Genomic DNA, 26797 nt, shown 5'->3' on the forward strand with positions numbered 1-26797 from the left:
TGAAAGGGGTCACCAGTACAAAAGTTTGAGAACCACTGCCTTAATGTTTACCAGCAGCATCATTATGTTCCTGGAAAACTATTAACAACATTGTCTCAACCATCTATCTTTTTTATTTTTAAAAAAATGTGTATTGTATGGTTAACTCTGAATCTGTTCTTGGATGAGGTTTTAAAGCACATCCTCACAGCACAGAGACGCTGTGACAACTTAAAGCTTTTGCATATGGGAAGTGTTGGAATTATTAAGTCTCCCTACAACTCTTTTCATTAACAAAATGCCAAATTTTAGTGACTTATTGAAAAACAGAGGGGCAAACCATGAATTCCATAAAAGCAATATGTTTTCATCCTTCAGTTGTTGCCTTGCAGTATATAGGCATGTGCATGTGTTGGCTTTGCAGTACACACATGGGACTCAGGAGATCAGGGGTCTGTGGTTTCTATAAATTGGGGGGTGGGGGACTAAAAAGAAATGAGTGTGGTTTGAAAAGTGGTATATTTTTGTATAATATATTTTTCTCTGTTGTCTAAGTACTATTATAATAAGTACTATGTAAATATGTATAGATTAGATAGAACTATGACAAATGGCACATAATTACCATATATGTGAGTATGTATTAGTATCCTGTTGAGGAGAGAAAATCAGAACAGAGCTAAATGATACTGCATTATACAGTTATCTGAGGGTGACCAGATGTCCCAATTTTATAGGGACAGTCCCTAGTTTGGGTCTTTCTTACATAGGCTCCTATTACCCCCCACCCCTTGTCCCAATTTTTCACATTTGCTGTCCGGTCACCCTAAGTTGCCTTGCGCATAGAACCCTGACTTAGGCATAACCAACAGTTAATTACAGATGGCTAGAACAAGCTAGATATTAATTGTAACCTGTGACCCACTTAGATTTGTATTTGTTTCTTCTAATTGAAATTTAACCTCTTCTTTGCTGCCTTATCTATCTAGTACATCAGTCAAAAAAAACACTCCAGTGTTACTGCTTGTGTTGCGTATATCATCTTTTGAAGTACTGATATTCCAGTGGAACAAGAGCACTTCAACATAAGTCTGCTCCAGTTTTGCTGCTGTTGATTAAACACCTAAGCAAAACGAGACATTTGATAATTATTGCAGCCATTCATTACAAGTACCCTCCCATTTTAATTTCCTGTGAAGGTTTGAAATTCTTTGCTGCTCCCTTCTCTGGTTTTCAATGTCATCACTTTAGGGACAGGTAAATATTGTTTCAGGGAGTAGTGTGTGAGGAGAACGAGAGATACGATTACATACAGAGGACATTTTTTTTTATAAAGGAGCAAACATGTTCTTGCTTCAACACAGTGGTTGAACTGCACTCTTTAAACATTTGTCCCAGAGTGTCAAGGATTTCATTATTGTGTTAGAGTAGGCGATTTCATTTTCCTAAGCTGTCAATAGCTGAAGAATTTCTCTCTACTATAAATTGCTAATGTTAATCTATTTTGATGTTGTTAAAAGGCAGAGTGTGGAACAGATTTTAATAGAGAGTGTGCCATTACCAACTGTGCAGAATCCTCTTCCCTCCTCGTCACAATCACAACTTCCTTGTGGCAATTACAGCAACTGCTTATATGGAAAACATTAGGATATTGATTATGTATGTTTAGTTTCTTTTAATGTAATGTTCCAGCCAGAAACAAGGAGGGAAGAAAGAATCATATGACCAATCCCTTCTTCACAGACTAGTCTGTAGCGGGGTGGCTACCCCGCTCCGGCCCTGAAGGGGTTAAAAGCAGCCCTGAAGAGGGCTGTGTCTGGGAACAGCTAAGCTGCTTGGGGGAAGCTGCCACAGCTGGGGCCATGCCCCAATCAGGCCACAGCTGGCCCTTATAAGAGGGCTGTGGGCCAGAAGATGGAGGAGTTTTACTCTAGCCCTAGAGGGAGAAGGGCCGGCTGCCTGGGAGCTGAAGGTGCCTGAGCAGAGCAGAGCAGGGTGGGGCGGGGGAAGGGCAAGGGCAAAGGCAAGGGGAGCTCCCGCCTGGTAAAACCCCAGGCTGGAGGCCTTGGTGAAGGCCTACACAGGTACTGGGGTTGCAGAGGGGCAGCCCAGAGATAGGCAAAAGCAGCAGGTCCTAACCCCTTGACTGTGATGAGTGGCCATTACAGACTTCAGTCTGCCCCAGTAAGCAGTGGCTAGATGATGACTGGCAGTAGCCACTGAGGCAAGGTGGTTTTAGAGGGTTGGGGGTTCCCCTGGGACGGGAGACCCAGAGTGTGAGGACACTGCCAGGGGGCAGCACCCCAGGGTGAGGAGGCACCAGGGTCTGGGAGGGACATGGGGCCAGCGGCTGGTGAGACACCGGCCTGCAGAGGGCGCTCTGGAGGCTGGAAAGAGCTAATTCCTGAGACGACCAGCAGGAGGCGCTGCACCGGTGAGTCATCGCCTCGCTACATAGTCTGTGAGCCATTGTTTGGGAATCCCCGGGTAGAGGACCTGGATGCCATAGGGAAGTGGTAATGGGATACAGAGCCTTCCAACTCTAGGCTCTTTGGGCTCTTCATGAAATGAATTTGGCCACTGGCTGTATGGCTATCTTACTTCATGTAACTTACAGTCTAAGAAATGTCCTGATTTGAATCCACCACCTTTGGGTTTTTTCTTTCTTTTGTTCTTTCTTTTAAACTACATTGTTTTAAATTCAGTGAGAAGTTCAGTATATGGGGAAATGTGCAAAAACTGAATAACCTATGACCTCTAAGATCCATTTAAAAAAGAGAATGTTAAAAATTCAAGTTATACTTTAAGCCCAAATGGCTTATGTCATAAATATAAAGGGAAGGGTAAACCCCTTTGAAATCCCTCCTGGCCAGGGGAAAGCTCCTCTCACCTGTAAAGGGTTAAGAAGCTAAAGGTAACCTCGCTGGCACCTGACCAAAATGACCAATGAGGAGACAAGATACTTTCAAAAGCTGGGAGGAGGGAGAGAAACAAAGGGTCTGTGTCTGTCTGTAGTCGTCTTGGCCAGGGACAGAACAGGAATGGAGCCTTAGAACTTTTAGTAAGTAATCTAGCTAGGTATGTGTTAGATTATGATTTCTTTAAATGGCTGAGAAAAGAATTGTGCTGAATAGAATAACTATTTCTGTCTGTGTATCTTTTTTGTAACTTAAGGTTTTGCCTAGAGGGGTTCTCTATGTTTTTGAATCTAATTACCCTGTAAGATATATACCATCCTGATTTTACAGGGGGGATTTCTTTATTTCTATTTACTTCTATTTTTTATTAAAAGTCTTCTTGTAAAACACTGAATGCTTTTTCATTGTTCTCAGATCCAAGGGTTTGGGTTTGTGGTCACCTATGCAAATTGGTGAGGCTTTTTATCCAACATTTCCCAGGAAAGGGGGGGTGCAAGTGTTGGGAGGATTGTTCATTGTTCTTAAGATCCAAGGGTCTGGGTCTGTAGTCACCTAGGCAAATTGGTGAGGCTTTTTACCAACCCTTGTCCAGGAAGTGGGGTGCAAGGTTTTGGGAAGTATTTTGGGGGGAAGGACGCGTCCAAACAGCTCTTCCCCAGTAACCAGTATTAGTTTGGTGGTGGTAGCGGCCAGTCTAAGGATAACGGGGGTAATATTTTGTACCTTGGGGAAGTTTTGACCTAAGCTGGTAAAGATAAGCTTAGGAGGTTTTTCATGCAGGTCCCCACATCTGTACCCTAGAGTTCAGAGTGGGGGAGGAACCTTGACAGCTTAATCTTTATTCTTTGTGCGATTTAATCCAGCTATCTCTGAGGGTACCTCTAGACTTTGAGCTGGAGGTGTAAATTCCAGCTCAAGGAGACATACCCATGCAAGCTCCAAACGTGTTAGTGGTAAAAACAGAGAGTAGCCACGGCCACATGAGTGGCTAATGGTCCCAGGTATGTGCCTTGCATCTCCGATGGATACGTACTTGGGACATCTAGCTCCACCTGTTGCTTAGGCCATGGGGGCTATGAGAGCTAGTGTAGGTGTGTCCTCTCAAATTGGAAGTTACACCTCCAATTCGAAGTCTAGACATATCCTGAGAAAAGAGGGGCATAGAAAAAAAGTCACTGAAAAAGTATGAAGCCCCCTAATTCTGGTAGAAAGGAGATGCCCCCAACAGGACGAACAAGTATGTTAAAAAATATTTATATACATAGTCTTTAGGTTTGTCAGGAATTGGATCTCTGAGCCATTCCCTCATACACAGTTGCAGAGGGAATTTTTTCTAATGCTTATTAAATCTACTGCACAGCCATACACAGGATTTTGAAAATGCCAGAGAATTGGGTGTTGTAGGATATGGACTTTTCAGCTCCCCTCTTCAACTTTCTCTGTCTTTGTACTGCCTAAAACAAAAGGGCTTTTTTGGCTTTTGTTATTAATGGGTTCTGCTATTGTCAAGTTTGATTCCCCACTCTGGCACTTTGAGCGCAGAAGATGGCGGCTTGCAAGGATTCTAAAAAAATTAATACTGGCCTGGCCACTCCAGGCTGGTATTAAACTCCCAAGGTCACAGCTTCTCTCTGACCTTGGATGTAGATGCTGCCACCACCCAAGTGCAAAAAAACCACCGCCCTTTTGAGAACCCAGGAAGGAACACTTGGGAATTCCTTCCTGTGGAGTACCTTCAAGCCCTTTCACCCCGCTTCCTAGGAAGAGCTGAGGGGAAAAAAAAAAAAGGAAATCAGCTGTTGCCACCAAGTAATTAAACATATGCACAAACCTCTTAAGGACACAAAATCCAATCCTGTTCTTAAAAAAGGTAAATGAATTCTTATGGACGATGAATTTTCATACCTGGTCCAAACTTTACGCGGCATTCCAGCTGCCTCCGTCTCTTCAGCCCAGAGAGAACAACAGAGACAAAGGGAAAGCTTTTCTCCCATTTTAAAAAGTTCTAGCCTTCCCATTGGCTCTTTTGGTCAGGTGCCCACTCCCTTTTCTTTACTTGGGGGACTTTTTAACCCTTTACAGGTAAAGCAAGCAGCCACCAAGAGGGACTTTATAGCTGGCTGGCTGGCTTCATTGATCACAGCTATATACAAACCCTTTCGGCTAACTAGTTGACCCTGGCAAGGCAGCCCATGTTGTAAGATTTTCCACAGTTTGTGTTATGGGGTGGGAAGTCATGGCAAATTGATTCCCTTGATTCTAGACCTGAGGGTGCAAATCATCAAATCTATGTTAAATAATAAGGGAGGAGATTGGGCCCCAGACCCATTGACAGAATTTCCCCTTCCAGAGCATAACTGGGTTAGCAGAGACCAAGGGCAGAGACCAGGTTGTTGGGAGCCGTAAATCCACAAAAGCACAGAGCCTCAACAGGGGTGATCCACAGGGTTAACTGTGTGGGTCATATGTCTCCTTACACAAGGAGGAAGAGGAGGAATAAACCCAGCTTCCCTGATAGTATGATATGGGGGAATCTTCGTGAGGGGATTCCTGTGGATTTTTTCTTCCCTCAGCCCATTCCCTTATGCTTTACCATAGGAAAAGGATCTGGTCCAATCATACATAAGCGTACATAACAGTACAATTTACTTACATAGCACACTTTAAACAAGGCATCTTTTTGTTGTTACATTTATTTTCTCCGGCTGGCTTTCCATGTTTCCATTACACATCTTTGTGTTATTCTGTGGCTAGAAAACCCAGGAACAATAATTTAAATGAAGTGTGTCTCTGTGTGATGGGGTGGGGGGTTACATTTTGTAACAACTGAGAATATGTAACTCATACATGAATACTAGGTTTGTATGATTCAATTATAAAAATTTCTGTTTTTGTTTATACATTTATAGTGAAACAAGGAGCGGCATCTGACTCATTATGGTCATATTTCCTGTATTATAGACATAGACTTTCATATGATTGTAACAAATCAGGTCTGTTTTTCAATTAGAAAAATATCTACATTTAAAAAGAAGATGGCCTCACTGATGGAGTTGATGTGCGTCAGAGACTACAAAGCTCCATGATAACAGATATTTTGCCAGCAGGTGTAATGTGGGTGCTCTCTTTTCATCACATCTCCATGTTTTCAGAGGTTAAAAGCCTGCTAATTAAAACAGAGAGGAGAATAGGCTAAAGAACTGAAGAGCGTTTTAAGTACATTTTCAATTTCCAGTCCTGAATCATAGATTCAATGCATTAAGATTCTGCATTGTGTTTTCTAGCAATGTCTCCATTTTGTTGGCTTTTATGTTTCTTTAATATAGTTCAGTTCTACAGGAATATCTAGTTTGTTTCTGTCCATTTATATACTACTCTGATATTTTAAATAAAATGTCCAGTTGATTCAGATTTTTAGTATTCTTTCTTCTGTGATCCAAGAGGATTACAGTGCCTTTGTCCTTGTTGCTGGCCTTTTAGTAATTATATGTAGCTTGCTACTGTTGTATAAATTATAGCAGTAATTTTGATGCAACTTCATAGCACTGGGTTCCCTCCACTGTCTGTTGTCGTCCTCCTGCTGTCCATTGACTCTGAGGAAGAGCTCAACACCTAGTAGCGTCAGACCCAAAGAGTACATGTTAGTTAGCTATGCCTCATCAATCAATTATATGGACGGAACATTCCCAACCCTTTAATTACTAACAGAGTTTGTTTTATCATATTAGTCTGTGCTATTTTAATATTGAATGAGGATGAAAGAAAACATTAGTTATTTATAAATAGGATTAAGTTGCCGTTCCAATATTTTATCCTACAGTGAAACCTGTTTTAAGTAACCATTCGAGACTTACAAAAAAACACATTTGCTTGATAGTAGTCTCCTAATATAGGTGACATGGAATTGTACTGTCTGTGGACTAGCTTTTGACACAATCTGCCCTGACTGAGTTAGAGGGGGCATGTAGTCTAGCAGTAGACCAGTGACAATCTTCCCAAGACTTTCGAAGTTACAGTTCATTCCCTGGTTTCCACTTTGTTCCAGAGGGAAGTATTCCATGCTGTCTGTTTACCAGGCATTGTCCTCCAAACGAGCTTAGCTGTACTTGCTGGTGCATAAGGGAAGAGACTGAGTCACCACTCCACTTTTTCCCTATTTGTGCCAGCCCACTCATTTAGTGTGAGTAGTGGGCCTGCAGAGGTTGATCTCTTCCTTTGCTGTGACCAGCTCCTTTACTCTTCTGCACAAATGCAAAGGACAGATGATGATCTTGCCTTCGTTTAGTGATATTTAGAGTGATCTCTTATGACAAGAAGTTGCCTATGAAGAGTGAGATCTTGCATAGAACAAATTGTCATCACAAGTCAAAATATACAAAGTAAATATCCTTAAATCAAACTCTTAAGTTTAATAAAGCAGTATTTTTTTTACATTGTCTATCTTTTGATAATTTTGGTTATTGATGGAAATATTTTTCATTGGTTTGTTAGTATAATGTGAAATCTTACCAACATTTACCAATTTAAAAAAAAAACAAAAAAACCCCAACCTATTCCTTTCAAACCTAAATGTATAGTATGCAAGATTTTAATCTTCTCATGCTTACATTTGGAAAATAATGAACAAGTAGATGTCATAAATTAACAAGTTGCTCAAAACTGCAGCAGAAATGCCTCTTTTTAGATCAATTAGTGGAATCTAATGGACGATTTTTTGTCTCCTAAGAGGAAAATATCCTTTTACTCAAGATTGTGAAGTTTAGTCTCTGGGGTGGAATCCTGGCTCCATTGAATTCAATGGCAAAACTGCCATTGATTTCTGTGGGCTAGGATTTTACCCCATGCTTCCACTAGTCATACACACGGGCACAATCTCAGTTACTAAATGCTACTGAGAGTAGAGATGCTAAGAGCACCCAAAACTTTTATTCTCCTGAGGTTTCAATCTATTTTTAGGGGGAGTTTTGGAAGGAAGAGTGAGTTCTTGATCTTCACCCAGGGATTAGTATATTTATACATCTCTAGAATGCATAACAGCTCTTCACCAGGAATGTGCCATTTAACAATCCTTTTTCAGCATTTTGTGCATATGTAGATCAAATGGCACCCATCTGTATCAGAAAGGATATCTGCAGCCCAATGTGGAGGAGGGCAGTGTTTGTGCAGCCAGCCTTCTCCAAGGGCTCGTCCAACGGAGGGCAGCATTAATTTGCAATTGGAATCTGATGATGGATGCTGCTAAGGGATTTATTATTTTTATAGCTGTAGCGCCTAGAGGCCACAGTTAGGACTTGGGGACCAGATATGCTATGCAGTTACAAACACATGCAATGAAAAATGGCATGTGCCCTGAAGATCTTGCAGTGTAAGACCCCATCCTGCACTGAAAACCATGTGGATGCAGGGAGGTTTTGGGCCCAAATATTAGAGGAGACACAGCAGGCATATAGAGCAAACTGACTGGGGGAGCACAAGATAAAAGTGAGACAATTATGACTAGTGTAATACAGAGCAGGCTCCATCTGTGTGTATCCCAAGTACCCTAGTACTCTCTTTCCCCCCCACCCCCTCCGGCCCTTCCTTGGTCATTGCAGCCCACTTTTCAGGTTACAGTGGCCAGCTGCAGGTCCCCTGGCAGAGCAGGGTTCAGGGCATCTTTCAGAAAATGAGTGAATCATGAGTAAAATTTTAAACTCATAAATGACTGCACTTTACAATTTGAAATGTTCATGTTGGTGGATGCTCTCAGAAGTCTCTCTATGCTTTTTTTTTATTATTATTATTTTTTTAAAGACCTACAACTAAGTTGTTTAAACTGGGAGTATGGAGTAGTATCCTTTGCTAATACTGAGAGCTATAATCAGAAGTTTGGCTTCAAGGAGGTTAGAACTCTGTCAACTTCCCTGACAGAGCTTTTAAGCTCCATCAGCTTTATCGGTATGGATGTTTCTTCCTTTTATTTTTCTAAACCAGGGAAAATAAAATATAACTCTGAATGTATGTTTTTATATTTCTTTATGCAATATATACTTATATTTTTCTAGCAGTGAGACCACATTTTTCTGAGAATTTATTTATAGGTCTCTGTGTGGAGAACAAAGAGGTGTTTTTCAAGAGCCTGCGCAGAACTTGAAGTTAATCTCTTTTTTTACTCTTGGGTTTAAGGGTCTGCTTGTTGGCCAGCTTCTGCCATATCAGCTTGGAATGTGTGAAGCTCAGTTTCTGCAAGGATGTTACTCTGGAGGCAGTTAAAAAACTCTGCAAAAACTGTAAAAGGTAAGAGCTTCGGCTTTACACAGCTGAGGGGTTATTTATTTATTTCTTTATCCTGTCAGTGCTTGGCTGAAATACTAAGCTATTCTATCAGACATAGACTTTGATCCTGATAAATTAATGGGGAATCTACAGCCAACAGTAAGTTTTTTTTTTATATATGTTTTCCATTCATAATAGGTGCTGTTAAGATATCTGTATTCAAATGTTTTACATGCCCTTTTAAATAGCTTTTAAAAACTGCAGAGGCTGATGCAACTCTCAGTGACTTTTCATACAGTACTTCAGGTGTCTATTTCCATTTACCGTGTTTTTAACACTAATAAGAGAAATGTAATCTGCAGAACATAAGCCTGTATTGTATTTTTTTAAATCAACATTGTTACATCTGAAAACACTCAGGCCTTGTCTACATTACGAAATTACTCCAATTTTACAGAAGTTGATTTTTGGGAACAGATTGTACAAAGTCGAGTGCGTGCCTCCACACTAAGCACGTTAATTTGGCGGTGTGCGTCCACAGTACCGTGGCAAGTGTCAACTTTGTGAGTGGTGCACTGTGGGTCACTATCCTGCAGTCCCCGCTGCCCACTGGAATTCTGGGCTGAGCTCCCAATGCCTGATGGGGCCAAAAATTTGTTGTGGGTGGTTATGGGTAAATGTCATCAGTCAACCTTCCCTCTGTGAAAGCAACGGCAGACAATCATTTTGCGCCCTTTTCCCTGGATTGCCTGAGCAGACGCCATAGCACGGCAAGCATGGAGCCTGTTCAGCTCACCGCAGCAGTTATGACTATTGTAAACACCTTGCGCATTATCGTGCAGTTTATGCAGAACCAGAACCTGAAAAACCAGGCGAGGAGACGACAGCAGCACTGTGATGAGAGTGATGAGGACATGAACACAGATTTCTCTAAAACTGTGGTCCCTGGCAATTTGGAGATCATGGTGTTAATGGGGCAGGCTCATGCCGTGGAGTGCCGATTCTGGGCCCGGGAAACAAGCACAGACTGGTGGGACCGCATAGTGTTGCAGGTTTGGGATGACTCCCAGTGGCTCCAAAACTTTCGCTTGCGTAAGGGCACTTCCATGGAACTTTGTGATGCTTTCTCCTGCCCTGAAGCACGAGAATACCAAGATGAGAGCAGCAATTGGCAATAGCCCTGTGGAAGCTTGCAATGCCAGACCACTACCGGTCAGTCGGTAATCAATTTGGAGTGGGCAAATCTACTGTGGGGGTTGCTGTGATGCAAGTAGCCAACGCAATCATTGAGCTGCTGCTATCAAAGGTAGTGATGCTGGGAAATGTGCAAGTCATAGTAGATGGCTTTGCTGCAGTGGGATTCCCTAACTGTGGTGGGGCTATGGACAGAACGCATATCCCGATCTTGGGACCGGACCACCAGGGCAGCCAGTACATAAACCGCAAGGGGTATTTTTCAGTGGTGCTACAAGCACTGGTGGATCACAAGGGACGTTTCATCAACATCAACGTGGGATGGCCGGGAAAGGTTCATGACGCTTGCGCCTTCAGAAACTCTGGTCTGTTTAAACGGCTGCAGGAGGGGATTTACTTTCCAGACCAGAAAATAACTGCTGGGGATGTTGAAATGCCTATAGTTATCCTTGGGGACCCAGCCTACCCCTTAATGCCCTGGCTCATGAAACTGTACACAGGCACCCTGGACAGTAGTAAGGAGCTGTTCAACTATAGGCTGAGCAAGTGCAGAATGGTGGTAGAGTGTGCATTTGGACATTTAAAGGGTCGCTGGCGCAGTTTACTGACTCACTCAGACCTCAGCGAAACCAATATTCCCATTATTATTGCTACTTGCTGTGTGCTCCACAATCGCTGTGAGAGTAAGGGGAGGTGTTTATGTCAGGTTGGGAGGTTGAGGCAAATCGTCTGGCCACTGAATACGCGCAGCCAGACACTAGGGCAATTAGAAGAGCTCAGCAGGAAGCGCTGCACATCAGAGAAGCTTTGAAAACCAGTTTCATGACTGGCCAGGGTACTGTGTGACACTTCTGTTTGTTTCTCCTTGATGAAAACCCACCCCCTTGGTTGCCTCTAAATTCCCTGTAAGCCACCCGCCCTCCCCTCTTCAATCACAGCTTGCCTGCAAAGGAAATAAAGTCACTATCATTTAAAAACCATGTATTCTTTATTAATTGATTATAAAAATAGGGAGATAACTCACAAGGTAGCTTGGGTGGGGTATGGGAGGAGGTAGGAGGGAAGGAAAAGGCCACTTCAAAACTTGTTGAATGACAGGCTTCTGTTGCTTAGGCTGTCCACTGGGGTGGAGTGGTTGGATTCCCGGAGCCTCCCCCCACTGCGTTCTTGGGTGTCTGGGTGAGGAGGCGGCAGTCTGTGATCCTGCTGCCATTCCTGAACTTCCACCAGACGCCGGAGCATGTCCGTTTGATCCCGCAGTAGCCCTAACATTGCATCCTGCCTCCTCTGATCTTCCTGCCGCCACCTCTCATCTTGATTGTCCCTCCTGTCCTCATGTTGGTTGTCCGCTTTCCTGTACTGTGCTACTGTGTCCCTCCACACATTCTGCTGAGCTCTGTCAGTGCTGGACGACTGCATGAGCTCAGAGAACATTTCACCGCGCATGCGTTTTTTTTTTTTGCTGCCTTATCTGAGATAGCCTTTGGGACGGAGGAGGGAGGCTTGAAACATTTGCAGCTGCAGGAGGAGAAAAAAGTGAGTGAAGTATTTAAAAAGATACATTTTACAGAACAATGGCTATACTCTTTCACGGTGAACAATACTATTCACGTTACATAGCACATGTGATTTTGGTACAAGGTCGCATTTTGCATCTTATATTGAGTGCCTGCAGCTTTGGTGTTAGAGAGCACACACGCAGTGCTGGGCAACAGAATTCAGCTTGCAGGCAGCCATGGTAAGCCATAGTCTTTCGGCTTCTGCGACCTTCATAACAGCAGCGCCCTCCTTTCCCATACCAAGCAAAGCCCGTTGAGTTGGCCATTTAGTGCTACGGTTTTCGTGTTAACGTGCAGCAGCAGAAACCAAATTAACCCCCCCATCCAATTCTCTGGGATGATCGCTTTACCCCTTCCCCCACCGTGTTGCTGGTATCAGGGAGGATCACTGCTAGCCAAACGCAAACAGCTCAGCGCCAATGCCCCCCCCCACTGCTTGGTTAACTGTGGGGAGGATTTATTTTCAGCCACAGGCAAACAGCCCAGTAGGAACGGCCACCTCTGAATGTCCCCTTAATTAAATTCCCGTATTTCAACCAGGTTACCATGAACGATATCACTCTCCTGAGGATAACACAGAGAGATAAAGAACGGATGTTGCTTGAATGCCAGAAAATACCAGGACCATACGCTGCCAGGCTTTGTCATGCAATGATACCAGATTACTTGCTACTAGCATGGTGTGGTAAAGTGTTCTACCATGGAGGACAGAATAAGGCTGCTCTCCCCAGAAACCTTCTACAAAGGCTTTTAGAGTACCTCCAGGAGAGCTTCATGGAGATGTTCCTGGAGGATTTCTGCTCCATCCCCAGACACGTTAACAGACTTTTCCAGTAGCTGTACTGGCCACGAATGCATCCCAAATCCTCAGGGCAAATTAATCATTAAAAAAGGCTTGCTTTTAAAACATGTATTATATTTTAAAACACGTATTATATTTTAAAAGGTACACTCACCAGAGGTCCCTTCTCCGGCTTGGTTGGGTTGGGAGGGTATTCCAGTCAGGGTGATAAAAAGATCCTGGTTGTCAGAAAGAAGTGTGTGCTGTGTTCTCCTCAAGCTCGTCCTCCTCCTCCTCATCTTCCCCATCCGCAAAATCCTCAGGAATGGCGGAGAGTACCCCATCATCGGAGTCCACAGACAGGGGTGGGGTAGTGGTGGCGGCCCCTCCCCAGAATTGCATGCAGCTCAGCGTAGAAGCGGCATGTCTGGGGCTCTGTCCTGGAGCGTCCGTTTGATTCTTTGGTTTTCTGGTACACTTGTCTGAGCTCCTTATGTTTCACGCGGCACTGTGTTGCGTCCCTGCTGTAGCCTCTGTCTATCATGGCCTTGGAAATTTTTTGAAATGTTTTGGCATATCGTCTTTTGGAATGTAGTTCTGATAGCACGGATTCGTCTCCCCATATAGCGATCAGATCCAGTACCTCCCGTTCGGTCCATGCTGCAGCTCTTTTTCGATTCTGGGACTGCATGGTCACATGTGCTGATGAGCTCGCCTGGCCAAACAGGAAATGAGATTCAGAAGTTCCCGGGTCTTTTCCTGTACACCTGACCAGTGCATCCAAGTTCAGAGTGCTGTCCAGAGCGGTCACAATGGTGCACTTTTACCTTTTAAATAGCTCCCGGAGGCCAATACTGTTGAATTGTATCCACACTAACCCTAATTCAAAACGGTGATGTCGATTTCAGTGCTAATCCCCTCGTCGGGGAGGAGTACAGAAATCGATTTTAAGAGCCCTTTATGTTGGAAAAAATGGCTTCGTTGTGTGGACGGGTGCAGGGTTAATTTGATTTAACGCTGCTAAATTCAATATAAACTCATAGTGTAGACCAGGCCTCAGAATAGGTGCAAGTGACCCAGCTTTCTCACTATAGATATGAGCTGATATAATTAACCATGGAAATACAGAACAAAGTGATACTAATCTTTACATCGCTGGTGAAAGAAAGAAAGCAAGCTCTGATGTTGTGTTTATAGTGTATAATGAAAGTGTCACACCTGGAGAGGTGAAACTGAGGTGATAGTCACTTCAGAATTTTAGTATATCTTTAAAGTGGGGCTGCAGTTTTAAGTGACTTCTGTCTTAAAAACCTGTACCTTTCCTGAGTTACTAACCATGATCAAAACATGATCCTGATCCTGCAGTGAGTTATACGCAGGTAGGCACTTGTGCCTGCAAGGATCTCAGGCTCCACATGGCCCCTGAACTGTGCCAAATCCTGGGAGTGAGGAATGCTGGCCAAACAACACCCCTCTCTCCCAGCTGGCCAATGGGTGCCAGAAAGTCCCAGGGAGAGGAGTTACCTATTGTCCCTTGGCAAATGCCTCCCTCCCTTGCTATTAGGACTGTCCCCTTTTCAGCGCCTGCCCCATCAATGTCCCCCACCTGTTGATGTGGGTGGGTGGCACTTTGATTGCAAAATCTTTGATGTAAGAGGTAGGAAAAGGGACACAGGTTGATCTTTAGATGCTGTGGTGAGTTTTCGGAGCTGGCGTTTACAAAACCTGGACTTGAAAACTCCGTTGCTTTGCTGTGGAAGCCATAGAGAACAGAATAAATGTGTCTCCAAGTCTCATTTACCGTCACTTTTCTTATTATAGCCAAAGTTTAAAAGAAAAGGTTTATTAAAAACAAAAACCAAACTCAGCTCTGTGATTGCTTCATAGTGTATTGTTTAATTAACAAATGTAGCTGCTTTTGTTTTTGGATTGTCTGCAAAGAACTTTCATTGTTCTTAAATTTATTATTATTCAGAATTATTTGCTATGTTGTCACTGCAAATAATAATTGGTTTGTAGTGTGTATATAAACGAGACCATTGTGAGTTTTTGAAATTTGAGCTGTCTTAGTTTTGATTGGACATATATAATCATATAACCTGTTATGATTCAGTTCTGTGACTGAGTAATTATGATGGCCAGTCTATACTACAAAAATAACTGGACAAGCAGAGCTGGCTATAACTTGTTAAATTTCATGTAGTTAGAATACAACAGAGGTTACAATATGGACATGTCCAAAAGCCTTAGCACAGTTTCACAACCCCGTTAAAACACTGGGTTAGGCTCTGCTCCTGTCTGTGTTAAAATTCTAACTGTATAGTAACCAAGTCAGTGGAGAACTGTTATATATGGGTCTTGAAACTCAGGGTATGTCTACACTACGGAATAAGGTCGAATTTATAGAAGCCGGTTTTTTAGAAATCGGTTTTATATATTCGAGTGTGTGTGTCCCCACAGAAAATGCTCTAAGTGCATTAAGTGCATTAACTCGGTGGAGCGCTTCCACAGTACCGAGGCTAGAGTCGACTTCCGGAGTGTTGCACTGTGGGTAGCTATCCCACAGTTCCCGCAGTCTCCGCTGCCCATTGGAATTCTGGGTTGAGATCCCAATGCCTGATGGGGCTAAAACATTGTCGCGGGTGGTTCTGGGTACATATCGTCAGGCCCCCGTTCCCTCCCTCCCTCCCTCCGTGAAAGCAAGGGCAGACAATCGTTTCGTGCCTTTTTTCCTGAGTTACCTGTGCAGACGCCATACCACGGCAAGCATGGAGCCCGCTCAGGTAACCCTATGTCTCCTGGGTGCTGGCAGACGCGGTACGGCTTTGCTGCACAGTAGCAGCAACCCATTGCCTTCTGGCAGCAGACGGTGCAATACGATTGGTAGTCGTCATCGTCATGTCCGAGGTGCTCCTGGCCACGTCGGCTGGGAGCGCCTGGGCAGACATGGGCGCAAGGACTAAATTTGGAGTGACTTGACCAGGTCATTCTCTTTAGTTCTGCAGTCAGTCCTATTGAACCGTCTTATGGTGAGCGGGCAGGCGATACGGACTGCTAGCAGTCGTACTGTACCATCTTCTGCCAGGCAGGCAAGAGATGAGGATTGCTAGTAGTCATATTGTACCATCTTATGCCAGGCAGGCAAGAGATGAGGATGGCTAGCAGTCGTACTGTACCATCTTCTGCCGAGCAGCCATGAGATGTGGATGGCATGCAGTCCTTCTGCACCGTCTGCTGCCAGCCAAAGATGTAAAAGATAGATGGAGTAGGTCAAAACAAGAAATAGACCAGATTTGTTTTGTACTCATTTGCCTCCTCCCCTGTCTAGGGGACTCATTCCTCTAGGTCACACTGCAGTCACTCACAGAGAAGGTGCAGTGAGGTAAATCTAGCCATGTATCAATCAGAGGCCAGGCTAACCTCCTTGTTCCAATAAGAACGATAACTTAGGTGCACCATTTCTTATTGGAACCCTCCGTGAAGTCCTGCCTGAAATACTCCTTGATGTAAAGACACCCCCTTTGTTGATTTTAGCTCCCTGAAGCCAACCCTGTAAGCCGTGTCGTCAGTCGCCCCTCCCTCTGTCAGAGCAACGGCAGACAATCGTTCCGCGCCTTTTTTCTGTGCGGACGCCATACCAAGGCAAGCATGGAGGCCGCTCAGCTCACTTTGGCAATTAGGAGCACATTAAACACCACACGCATTATCCAGCAGTATATGCAGCACCAGAACCTGGCAAAGCGATACCGGGCGAGGAGGCGACGTCAGCGCGGTCACGTGAGTGATCAGGACATGGACACAGATTTCTCTGAAAGCATGGGCCCTGCCAATGCATGCATCATGGTGCTAATGGGGCAGGTTCATGCTGTGGAACGCCGATTCTGGGCTCGGGAAACAAGCACAGACTGGTGGGACCGCATAGTGTTGCAGGTCTGGGACGATTCCCAGTGGCTGCGAAACTTTCGCATGCGTAAGGGCACTTTCATGGAACTTTGTGACTTGCTTTCCCCTGCCCTGAGGCACATGAATACCAAGATGAGAGCAGCCCTCACAGTTGAGAAGCGAGTGGCGATAGCCCTGTGGAAGCTTGCAACGCCAGACAGCTACCGGTCAGTTGGGAATCAATTTGGAGTGGGCAAATCTACTGTGGGGGCTGCTGTGATGCAAGTAGCCCACGCAATCAAAGATCTGCTGATATCAAGGGTAGTGACCCTGGGAAATGTGCAGGTCATAGTGGATGGCTTTGCTGCAATGGGTTTCCCTAACTGTGGTGGGGCTATAGACGGAACCCATATCCCTATCTTGGCACCGGAGAACCAAGCTGCTGAGTACATAAACCGCAAGGGGTACTTTTCGATAGTGCTGCAAGCTCTGGTGGATCACAAGGGACGTTTCACCAACATCAACGTGGGATGGCCAGGAAAGGTGCATGATGCTCGCATCTTCAGGAACTCTGGTCTGTTTCAAAAGCTGCAGGAAGGGACTTTATTCCCAGACCAGAAAATAACTGTTGGGGATGTTGAAATGCCAATATGTATCCTTGGGGACCCAGCCTACCCCTTAATGCCATGGCTCATGAAGCCGTACACAGGCAGCCTGGACAGTAGTCAGGAGCTGTTCAACTACAGGCTGAGCAAGTGCAGAATGGTGGTAGAATGTGCATTTGGACGTTTAAAGGCGCGCTGGCGCAGTTTACTGACTCGCTTAGACCTCAGCGAAACCAATATTCCCACTGTTATTACTGCTTGCTGTGTGCTCCACAATATCTGTGAGAGTAAGGGGGAGACGTTTATGGCGGGGTGGGAGGTTGAGGCAAATCGCCTGGCTGCTGGTTATGCGCAGCCAGACACCAGGGCGGTTAGAAGAGCACAGGAGGGCGCAGTACGCATCAGAGAAGCTTTGAAAACCAGTTTCATGACTGGCCAGGCTACGGTGTGAAAGTTCTGTTTGTTTCTCCTTGATGAAACCCCCCGCCCCTTGGTTCACTGTACTTCCCTGTAAGCTAACCACCCGCCCCTCCTCCCTTCAATCACCGCTTGCAGAGGCAATAAAGTCATTGTTGCTTCACATTCATGCATTCTTTATTCATTCATCACACAAATAGGGGGATGACTACCAAGGTAGCCCAGGAGGGGTGGTGGAGGAGGGAAGGAAAATGCCACACAGCACTTTAAGCACAGCACTTTAAAAGTTTACAACTTTAAAATTTATTGAATGACAGCCTTCTTTTTTTGGGGCAATCCTCTGTGGTGGAGTGGCTGGTTGGCCGGAGGCCCCCCCACCGCGTTCTTGGGCGTCTGGGTGTGGAGGCTATGGAACTTGGGGAGGAGGGCGGTTGGTTACAGAGGGGCTGCAGTGGCAGTCTGTGCTCCAGCTGCCTTTGCTGCAGCTCAACCATACACTGGAGCATACTGGTTTGGTCCTGCAGCAGCCTCAGCATTGAATCCTGCCTCCTCTCATCACGCTGCCGCCACATTTGAGCTTCAGCCCTGTCTTCAGCCCGCCACTTACTCTCTTCAGCCCGCCACTTACTCTCTTCAGCCCGCCACCTCTCCTCCCGGTCATTTTGTGCTTTCCTGCACTCTGACATTATTTGCCTCCACACATTCGTCTGTGCTCTGTCAGTGTGGGAGGACAGCATGAGCTCGGAGAACATTTCATCGCGAGTGCGTTTTTTTTTCTTTCTAAGCTTCACTAGCCTCTGGGAAGGAGAAGATCCTGTGATCATTGAAACACATGCAGCTGGTGGAGAAAAAAAAAGGGACAGCGGTATTTAAAAAGACACATTTTATAAAACAGTCGCTACACTCTTTCAGGGTAAACCTTGCTGTTAACATTACATACATAGCACATGTGCTTTCGTTACAAGGTCGCATTTTGCCTCCTCCCACCGCGTGACTACCCCCTCAACCTTCCCCCCTCCCTGTGGCTAACAGCGGGGAACATTTCTGTTTAGCCACAGGCAAACAGCCCAGCAGGAATGGGCTCCTCTGAGTGTCCCCTGAAGAAAAGCACTCTATTTCAACCAGGTGACCATGAATTATATCTCACTCTCCTGAGGATAACACAGAGAGATAAAGAACGGATGTTGTTTGAATGCCAGCAAACATACACTGCAATGCTTTGTTCTACAATGATTCCCAAGTACGTGTTACTGGCCTGGAGTGGTAAAGTGTCCTACCATGAAGGACGCAATAAGGCTGCCCTCCCCAGAAACCTTTTGCAAAGGCTTTAGGACTACATCTAGGAGAACCGCAAATGCCAGGGCAAAGTAATCCTTTCACATGCTTGCTTTTAAACCATGTATAGTATTTTAAAAGGTACACTCACCAGAGGTCCCTTCTCCGCCTGCTGGGTCCATGAGGCAGCCTTGGGTGGGTTCGGGGGGTACTGGCTCCAGGTCTAGGGTGAGAAACAGTTCCTGGCTGTCGGGAAAACCGGTTTCTCCGCTTGCTTGCTGTGAGCTATCTACAAACTCCTCCTCCTCATCATCTTCTTCGTCCCCAAAACCTGCTTCCGTATTGCCTCCATCTCCATTGAAGGAGTCAAACAACACGGCTGGGGTAGTGGTGGCTGAACCCCCTAAAATGGCATGCAGCTCATCATAGAAGCGGCATGTTTGGGGCTCTGACCCAGAGCGGCTGTTCGCCTCTCTGGTTTTCTGGTAGGCTTTCCTCAGCTCCTTCAGTTTCACGCGGCACTGCTTCGGGTCCCTGTTATGGCCTCTGTCCTTCATGCCCTGGGAGATTTTGACAAAGGTTTTGGCATTTCGAAAACTGGAACGGAGTTCTGATAGCACGGATTCCTCTCCCCAAACAGCGATCAGATCCCGTACCTCCCGTTCGGTCCATGCTGGAGCTCTTTTGCGATTCTGGGACTCCATCATGGTCACCTGTGCTGATGAGCTTTGCATGGTCACCTGGAGCTTGCCACGCTGGCCAAACAGGAAATGAGATTCAAAAGTTCACGGTTCTTTTCCTGTCTACCTGGCCAGTGCATCTGAGTTGAGAGTGCTGTCCAGAGCGGTCATAATGGAGCACTCTGGGATAGCTCCCGGAGGCCAATACCATCGAATTGTGTCCACAGTACCCCAAATTCGAGCCGGCAACGTTGATTTAAGCGCTAATCCACTTGTCAGGGGTGGAGTAAGGAAATCGATTTTAAGAGCCCTTTAAGTCGAAATAAAGGGCTTCATTGTGTGGACGGGTGCAGGTTTACATCGATTTAACGCTGCTAAATTCGACCTAAAGTCCTAGTGTAGACCAGGGCTCAGTTGTTTTTGTAGAATAGGATCATATTTCCATTCCAACTACTCCTGTGTACAGAGTCTAAATTTGCTTTCTGTGTAAATTGTTCAGTATTCACTTAAAATTCACTGTTTAAGCAAACATGAGTATCAGTATCATCTTTGCCAGAATATTTGTGGTAACAGGGTGTGTGCAAAGTCTAAGCAAATATATGTAAATATTTGAACTAATATTTGTTGAAAATAGTTAAGTGTTCTCCAGTTCTAGAACATTATGCTTAACACCTATATCTGCCAGGTTAATGTATAAACTTTAGAGGGAATATTCACTTCATTCATGGAATGGCGGGGGGGGGCACAAGAACACCAGCTTTATTTCATAGTTATTATTGGCGGGGAGTACAGGAAGAACCTAGTAGTAAGAAATTCACTGCATTTTGAGATAAAACCTGTCTGTTAAAAAGAAATGGCACCCCCAACAGAGTTCACATTTTTATTTTTTCTATCCAATCCTTTATCAATGACATGCATTCTTTATTCTACCATTTATAAAACATTTATAGTGTAAAAATATAAAAGGCCTTTATGGGCCTTGATGGGAAAGGAGGATCTCTTAAAATGGTAGAAATACTGAAAGATTTTTCCAGCTCATTTGTTAAAGAACTATGTGAGCATCTCACGCCTTAATTTACATGCCATGAGTATGTGGTTCTATATTACATTCCAGAAGAATTAGTGTAGTTTTACAGCTTTGGAAATCTTATTTGGTTTGTCTTACTTTGCTGTTCTGAGTCTTGTAACCTTTTAATCTTCTTTGGTGTAAAAGAACAGATGAAACTCCTTTAACACTTCCTCATTGAGAAGATTCTTGAGAGATACCATAATCACATTCCTGTTCTTTCCTTTTCTCCCCATATTGTACCAACACTGTTTCCTTGTAAACACAAGGAAATAATTATTTGCTGTTTTGAAGGGAACTTTTTCTGTCCTGAATTGGGAGTGCCAAAGAATTGTTTAGGCCTAGAGTACTCAAGTTGCAGGTATTCTACATTTTGCAGCATTTAGATGTAACCAGGCATATGGACACAGTAGAAATTGTTAGGGTACATTTTAATATAGAACAAAAGTACGGCCCTGTTGAGAAGGAACTGTCCTTTTTTCAGTATAGTATATGTTCAGTGTAAAAATCTCAGCAAGAATTTTACCTAGATCCTCATTCTGCTCTTATTTTAAGGTACAGTAAGTTTCAAATGCTGTATACGGAAGCAGTTTCAAATGCAGTTCTTAATCATTCTGATTAAATTACATAGGTATGTTAGTCCAGTACAACACAGTACAGCTGGTTTTCGTTCCAGTGTGGTTTTGAGGTCATGAGGAAGAAGTGTTTGCTAGTAACAGAGAAGGAAGTGCACTAAAGGACAAACTTAAGTTATTTTCCCTGGTATTTTATGCAGTCATTCTGTTTGTAGTTCTTTTGCTGAGTTTGGTAGCAGTTTGGTTTGGTTGCAGAAAGAATGTGTGTACAACATGGAGGAGATTCATGCTTCAGATTGGAGAGGAGAATTTTGGTTTAATTTAGGTTTCATTTTTGCCTGTGGAGGAGGAAATAGTAGGTGGTAAGTCAATAGGCAATGTCCTCCTATTTTCAGTTTTCTCTCCACAGATCAGAACTCTCTTGAGAGGCAATCCAATGACCTCCACAGTATGGTCCATAAGAGGTCTTGGCAGGATGAATCCTAGATGTGTGTTTTCCAGAAGCTAGCCAGGCCAGATGACAGTGGAAAGACAAAGGATCTCTTCGCAAAAGCATATATTTCCTGCAGATCTTTCTGAATTCTGCAAGTTTGAGGGTGAAAGCTACAGATATACCCAAATAAAAAAAAAACCACAGTAAGAGGGCCGAAAAAGTGCCAGCATGGCTAAACAACAAGATAAAAAGTAGTTAGAGGCATACACTTTAAAAAGTGGAAGTTAAATCATATTGAGGAAAATAGAAAGGAGCGTAAACTCTGGCAAGTGAAGTCTAAAAATATATTTAGAAAGGCCAGAAAAGAATTTGAAGAACTGCTAGCCAAAGACTCAAAAATTAACAGCATTTTTTTTAAGTACATCAGAAGCAGGAAGCCTACTAAACAACCAGTGGGGCCACTGGATGATCAAGATGCTAAGGGAGCACTCAAGGAAGATAAGGCCATTGCGGAGAAACTAAATGAATTATTTGAATCGGTCTTCATGGCTGAGGATGTGAGGGGGATTCTCAAACCTGAGCCATTCTTTTTAGGTGACAAATCTGAGGATCTGTCCCAGATTGAGGTGTCATTAGAGGAGGTTTTGGAACAAAATGATAAATTAAACAGCAATAAGTCACCAGGACCAGATGGTATTCACCCAAGAGTTCTGCAATTTCACATTTGAATTCCTTCAGAACTTCTAACTCTGGAATGTAACCTATCATTTAAATCTGCTTCTGTACCAGATGATGACTGGGGGATAGCTAAGGTGACGCCAGTTGTTAAAAAAGCTCCAGAGGTGATCCCAGCAATTACAGGCCAGTAAGCCTGACTTCAGTACCGGGCAAATTGGTTTAAACTAAAGAACAGAATTATCAGATCTATAGATGAACACGATTTGTTGGGGAAGAGTCAATGGTTTTTGTAAAGGGAAATCATGCCTTACCAATCTACTAGAATTCCTTGAGGGGGTCAACAAACATATGGACAAGGGTGATCCAGTGGATATAGCGTACTTAGATTTTCAGAAAGGCTTTGACGAGGTCCCTCACAAAAGGCTCTTAAGCAAAGTGAGCTATTATGGGATAATAGGGAAGGTCCTCTCATGGATCGATAACTGGTAGGAAACAAAGTAGGTAAAAAATTCAGTTTTCAGAATGGAGAGAGGTAAACAGTGGTGTCGCCCAGGAGTCTGAACTGGGACCAGTGCTGTTCAATGTATACATAAATGATCTGGAAAAAGAGGTAAAGAGTGAGGTGGTAAAATCTGCAGATGATACAAAATTACTCAAGATAGTTAAGTCCAAAGCAGACTGTGAAGAGTTACAAAGGGATCTCACTAAACTGGGTGCCTGGTTAACAAAAGGGCAGATTAAATTCAATGTTGATAAATACAAAGTAATGCACATGGGAAAACATAATCCCAACTATACATATAAAATGATGGTCTAAATTAGCTGTTACAACTCAAGAAAGACATCTTGGAGTCATTATCCTTGTCAATATGCAGCGGCAGTCAAAAAAGCTAACAATGTTGGGAATCAATAGGAAAGGGAATGATGATAAGACAGAAAATATCATATTGCCTCTATATAAATCCATGGTACACCCACATATTGAATACTGCTTGCAGGTCTGGTTACTTCATCTCAAAAAGATATATTGGCACTGGAAAAGGTACAGAAAAGGGGCAACAAAAATGATTAAGGGCATGGAACAGCTTCCATATGAGGAGAGATTAATAAGACTAAGACTTTTCAGCTTGGAAAAGAGACGACTAAGGTGGGATATGCTAGCAGTCTATAAAAACATGACTGGTATGGAGAAAGTAAATAAGGAAGTGTTATTTACTCCTCATAATACAAGAACTAGGGGTCACCAAATGAAATTAATAGGCTGCAGGTTTAAACAAAATGAACGTAGTTAAAATAAATACTTTCCACAATGCACAGTCAACCTGTGGAACTCTTTGCCAGAGGATGTTGTGAAGACCAAGACTATAACAGTGTTCAAAAAGAGCAAGATAAGTTCATGGAGGGTAGGTCCATCAATAGCTATTAGCTATTAGCCAGGATAAGCAGGAATGCAAAACCATTCTCTGAAGTGTCCCTAGCCTCTGTTTGGCAGAAGCTGGGAGGGGTGACAGGGGATGGATCACTTGATGATTACCTCTTCTGTTCATTCCTTCTGAAGCATCCAGCATTGGCCACTGTCGGAAGACAGGATACTGAGCTAGATGGACCATTTGTCTGACCCAGTATGGCCATTCTTATGTTCTTCAATGGGGTAAAAGGGCACACACTCATTACTGATGGAAAAATTCAAAGGAAATGCCCCATGTGGAAGCTTGGAATTTCCAAGCCCCTTCACAGGGTATTCCTTTTAATTGAGAATTGTTGTCATTCTGCGACAAATTCTTCTCTCAGACCATTGTAAATTCAGAAAAGTGAGAATATAATTTGTATCCTTTATATCTAAAAAGCATTTAATAAAATATCTCTCAGTACTTTCCTGTTCTTTTTTTTTTTAATTCTCTCTAAATTTTGGAGCCAAGTATCAGAGGGGTAGCCGTATTAGTCTGTATCCACAAAAACAACAAGGAGGCCGGTGGCACCTTAAAGGGTATGTCTTCACTACCCACCGGATCAGCGGGCAGCAATCAGTCCAGCGGGGATCGATTTATCGCGTCTAGTCTTGACCATGGAAGTCTTTAAGCCATGATTTGAGGACTTCAATAGCTGAGACATAGGTGAGAGGTTTATTGCAGGAGTGGATGGCCTGCATTGTGCAGGAGGTCAGACTAGATGATCATAATGGTCCCTTCTGACCTTAATATTTATGAATCTATGAACCTTTTTACTCTTGTTTAATGGAGCCCTGTGATATATATGGTACCCACTATTGTATGTTAATACACAAAACATTTGCTTTTTTCATATTCATAATTATAAAGCCGGACGGGATTGCTGTGATCATCTAGTCAGACCTCCTGTATAATACAGGCCATAGGACAGCCTGGAATTAATTCCTGTGGGAACTAGAGCATGTCTTTTAGAAAACATCCAATCTTGACTTTTGCCACTAACTCCTTACATTATTAAAAATGAAAAGAATTAAATCTAATTTACTTTTATCATTATAGGTCCCACTCTGCCCTCAGTTACCTAGGGAGATGCACTTGTGTAACTGAGAGCAGAATTGAGGCCTTGATGTTTACTTTTTGTATTTTATATAGCTTGACTGGTAATTTTATAAACCCAGGCTGGTCAATTTCATTTTCTGATTCTTGTACACTGCAAATTTGTGTTTGTTTAGGTTTCTAATACTGCACGGGAGAGGGAGAATTATTCTTTTTAAAACGTTTGGGGGGGAGGGATAGCTCAGTGGTTTGAGCATTGGCCTGCTAAACCCAGGGTTGTGAGTTCAATCCTTGAGGGGGCCATTTGGGATCTGGGGCAAAAATTGGGGATTGGTCCTGCTTTGGGCAGGGGGTTGGACTAGATGACCTCCTGAGGCCCCTTCCAACTCTGATATTCTATGATTCTATTGTTTAAAATATAAAAATGTTATGTTAAAATAAAATTCTGAAAATTTTATTGGGAGCCTTTTAATATAAGGGCTTGCAACCCTGCCCTCCCACCCAGTTTTTACATTAACAAAACGTAATGTAAATGTTGGGAATAAACTACTTGAGAGCATCTCCTTAATATATCCTTCTCCTGTCACCTCCTGGCATTCGAATATTTTTGGTTGAGTGGCGTGAGGAAGACTAGAAGAGCTCCCTAGTTAGGACCATGAACTTTTATTGGTCATTCCAGAGGCTCACAAACTCCTGATTGATCAGATAGTCGAGCGGCTTTAAAAGAGATCAGTACAGTGTCAGGGACTCATTCTGCTTTTGCTGCCAAGTATTCTTTTTCCATCTGTGTTTAATTCTGTTCCTAACGGTTTGCTTTCTCTCTTTCAGGTTGAAGTTGCTTCATCTCTATGGCTGCCGCTTCACTCCTGATCTGGAGTCCATTAAAGAAATCAATAAAACAGTGCAAGTGTATCACAACCTCTGTCCCCCACCTGCTAACATTTAGTTGAATGAGGAACTCTGCCTATTGCTATGGACACCTGGGCTTGTAAATATGACAGTGCTTCAGCAAAGAGATGCTATGTCAGTTAATCTTGTACATATTTTTACCTGTAATCTCAGCACAGGACTGGGAACCATGAACTCCTGAACTGTAAGCCTGACACTGACTCAGTTTCTAGTTTTGCACAAGTCACTTACCTTCCCCACAGGGGTGTTGTGAAGATAATGCATGTGATACATTTTTAAGATGAGAAATACAATCCACATGCTAAATATTACTAAATGTATTATCCTTGCTATTTGATTGGAAAGAATAAAAACGTGAGTCAAAATCAACAATGAAAAAAGGAGTACAGGGTATGTACTGCTGCTCAACTTTTAACTTCTTTGTTTTTGTGGAGTTGTGATGGCTATGTTATGTGTGCACAAACATTTTAATCGTTTCACAACAAGATTTTTTGTGTATGTGTTACTGTTTCCTCTTGTACCTGCAATCTGCTTGGTGCTTTGCAAACAAATGGCACAGCTCTGGCCTAAAGAGCTTAAACTGTCAAAAGACAAAACAAATAGGGAACAACAAACAGGGAATGTGGCCATGTAGTGACTGGTCACATGCTGATCATACAAAGTTTTAACGGCAGAATATATATTTACACACAAAACTACACTAAAAGAACATGATTAAGATTGCAAAGCTAAGGACTCAAAAGTTAGGAAATGCCAGAATTAAGGTTGCCTGTGCAATTAATAATTATCACTGTTCCTGGCTGCTCTGGGCTATGCTGAGTCCAGTACCTGGCAAGATCAGGGAGATTCTCTCTTCTGTGCTGTAAATGACCGTGCTGCTGTGGCCAGGCAGTGGGGAGGAGAAAGCTGCCTGATTTGAAGGTAGAGACCACAAAAGTTGGATCAGTGGTGGGGGAGAGGAACAAGGGGCCGGGAACAGAGGCTGGCAGTGGGGTGGAAAGGGAAACTGGGACGGGATGCTGGGGTAGTAGGGGAGGCTAAGACTTGGATCTGGGAGACTGGCTAGTTAAAGAGACTGGGTCTGGAA

At 43.6% G+C, this 26797-nt stretch overlaps 1 protein-coding gene across 1 annotated transcript in view; it reads left to right on the forward strand.

The window, feature by feature from the left end:
• Nucleotides 1-26195, forward strand: part of LOC311520862 (uncharacterized protein) — a 113255-nt gene extending 87060 nt beyond the window's left edge. Inside the window, exons 13-14 of the mRNA XM_084628731.1 lie at nucleotides 9063-9173; nucleotides 25630-26195. Of these exons, the coding sequence (XP_084484857.1) occupies nucleotides 9063-9173; nucleotides 25630-25747 (229 nt within the window). The 3' untranslated portion in view covers nucleotides 25748-26195. The remainder of the gene's footprint in view (nucleotides 1-9062; nucleotides 9174-25629) is intronic.
• Nucleotides 26196-26797: the final 602 nt, after the last annotated feature.

The sequence above is a fragment of the Lepidochelys olivacea genome (genome assembly GCF_965140295.1).
Source record: "Lepidochelys olivacea isolate rLepOli2 genome assembly, chromosome: 5".
Classification (NCBI taxonomy): Eukaryota; Metazoa; Chordata; order Testudines; family Cheloniidae; genus Lepidochelys; species Lepidochelys olivacea.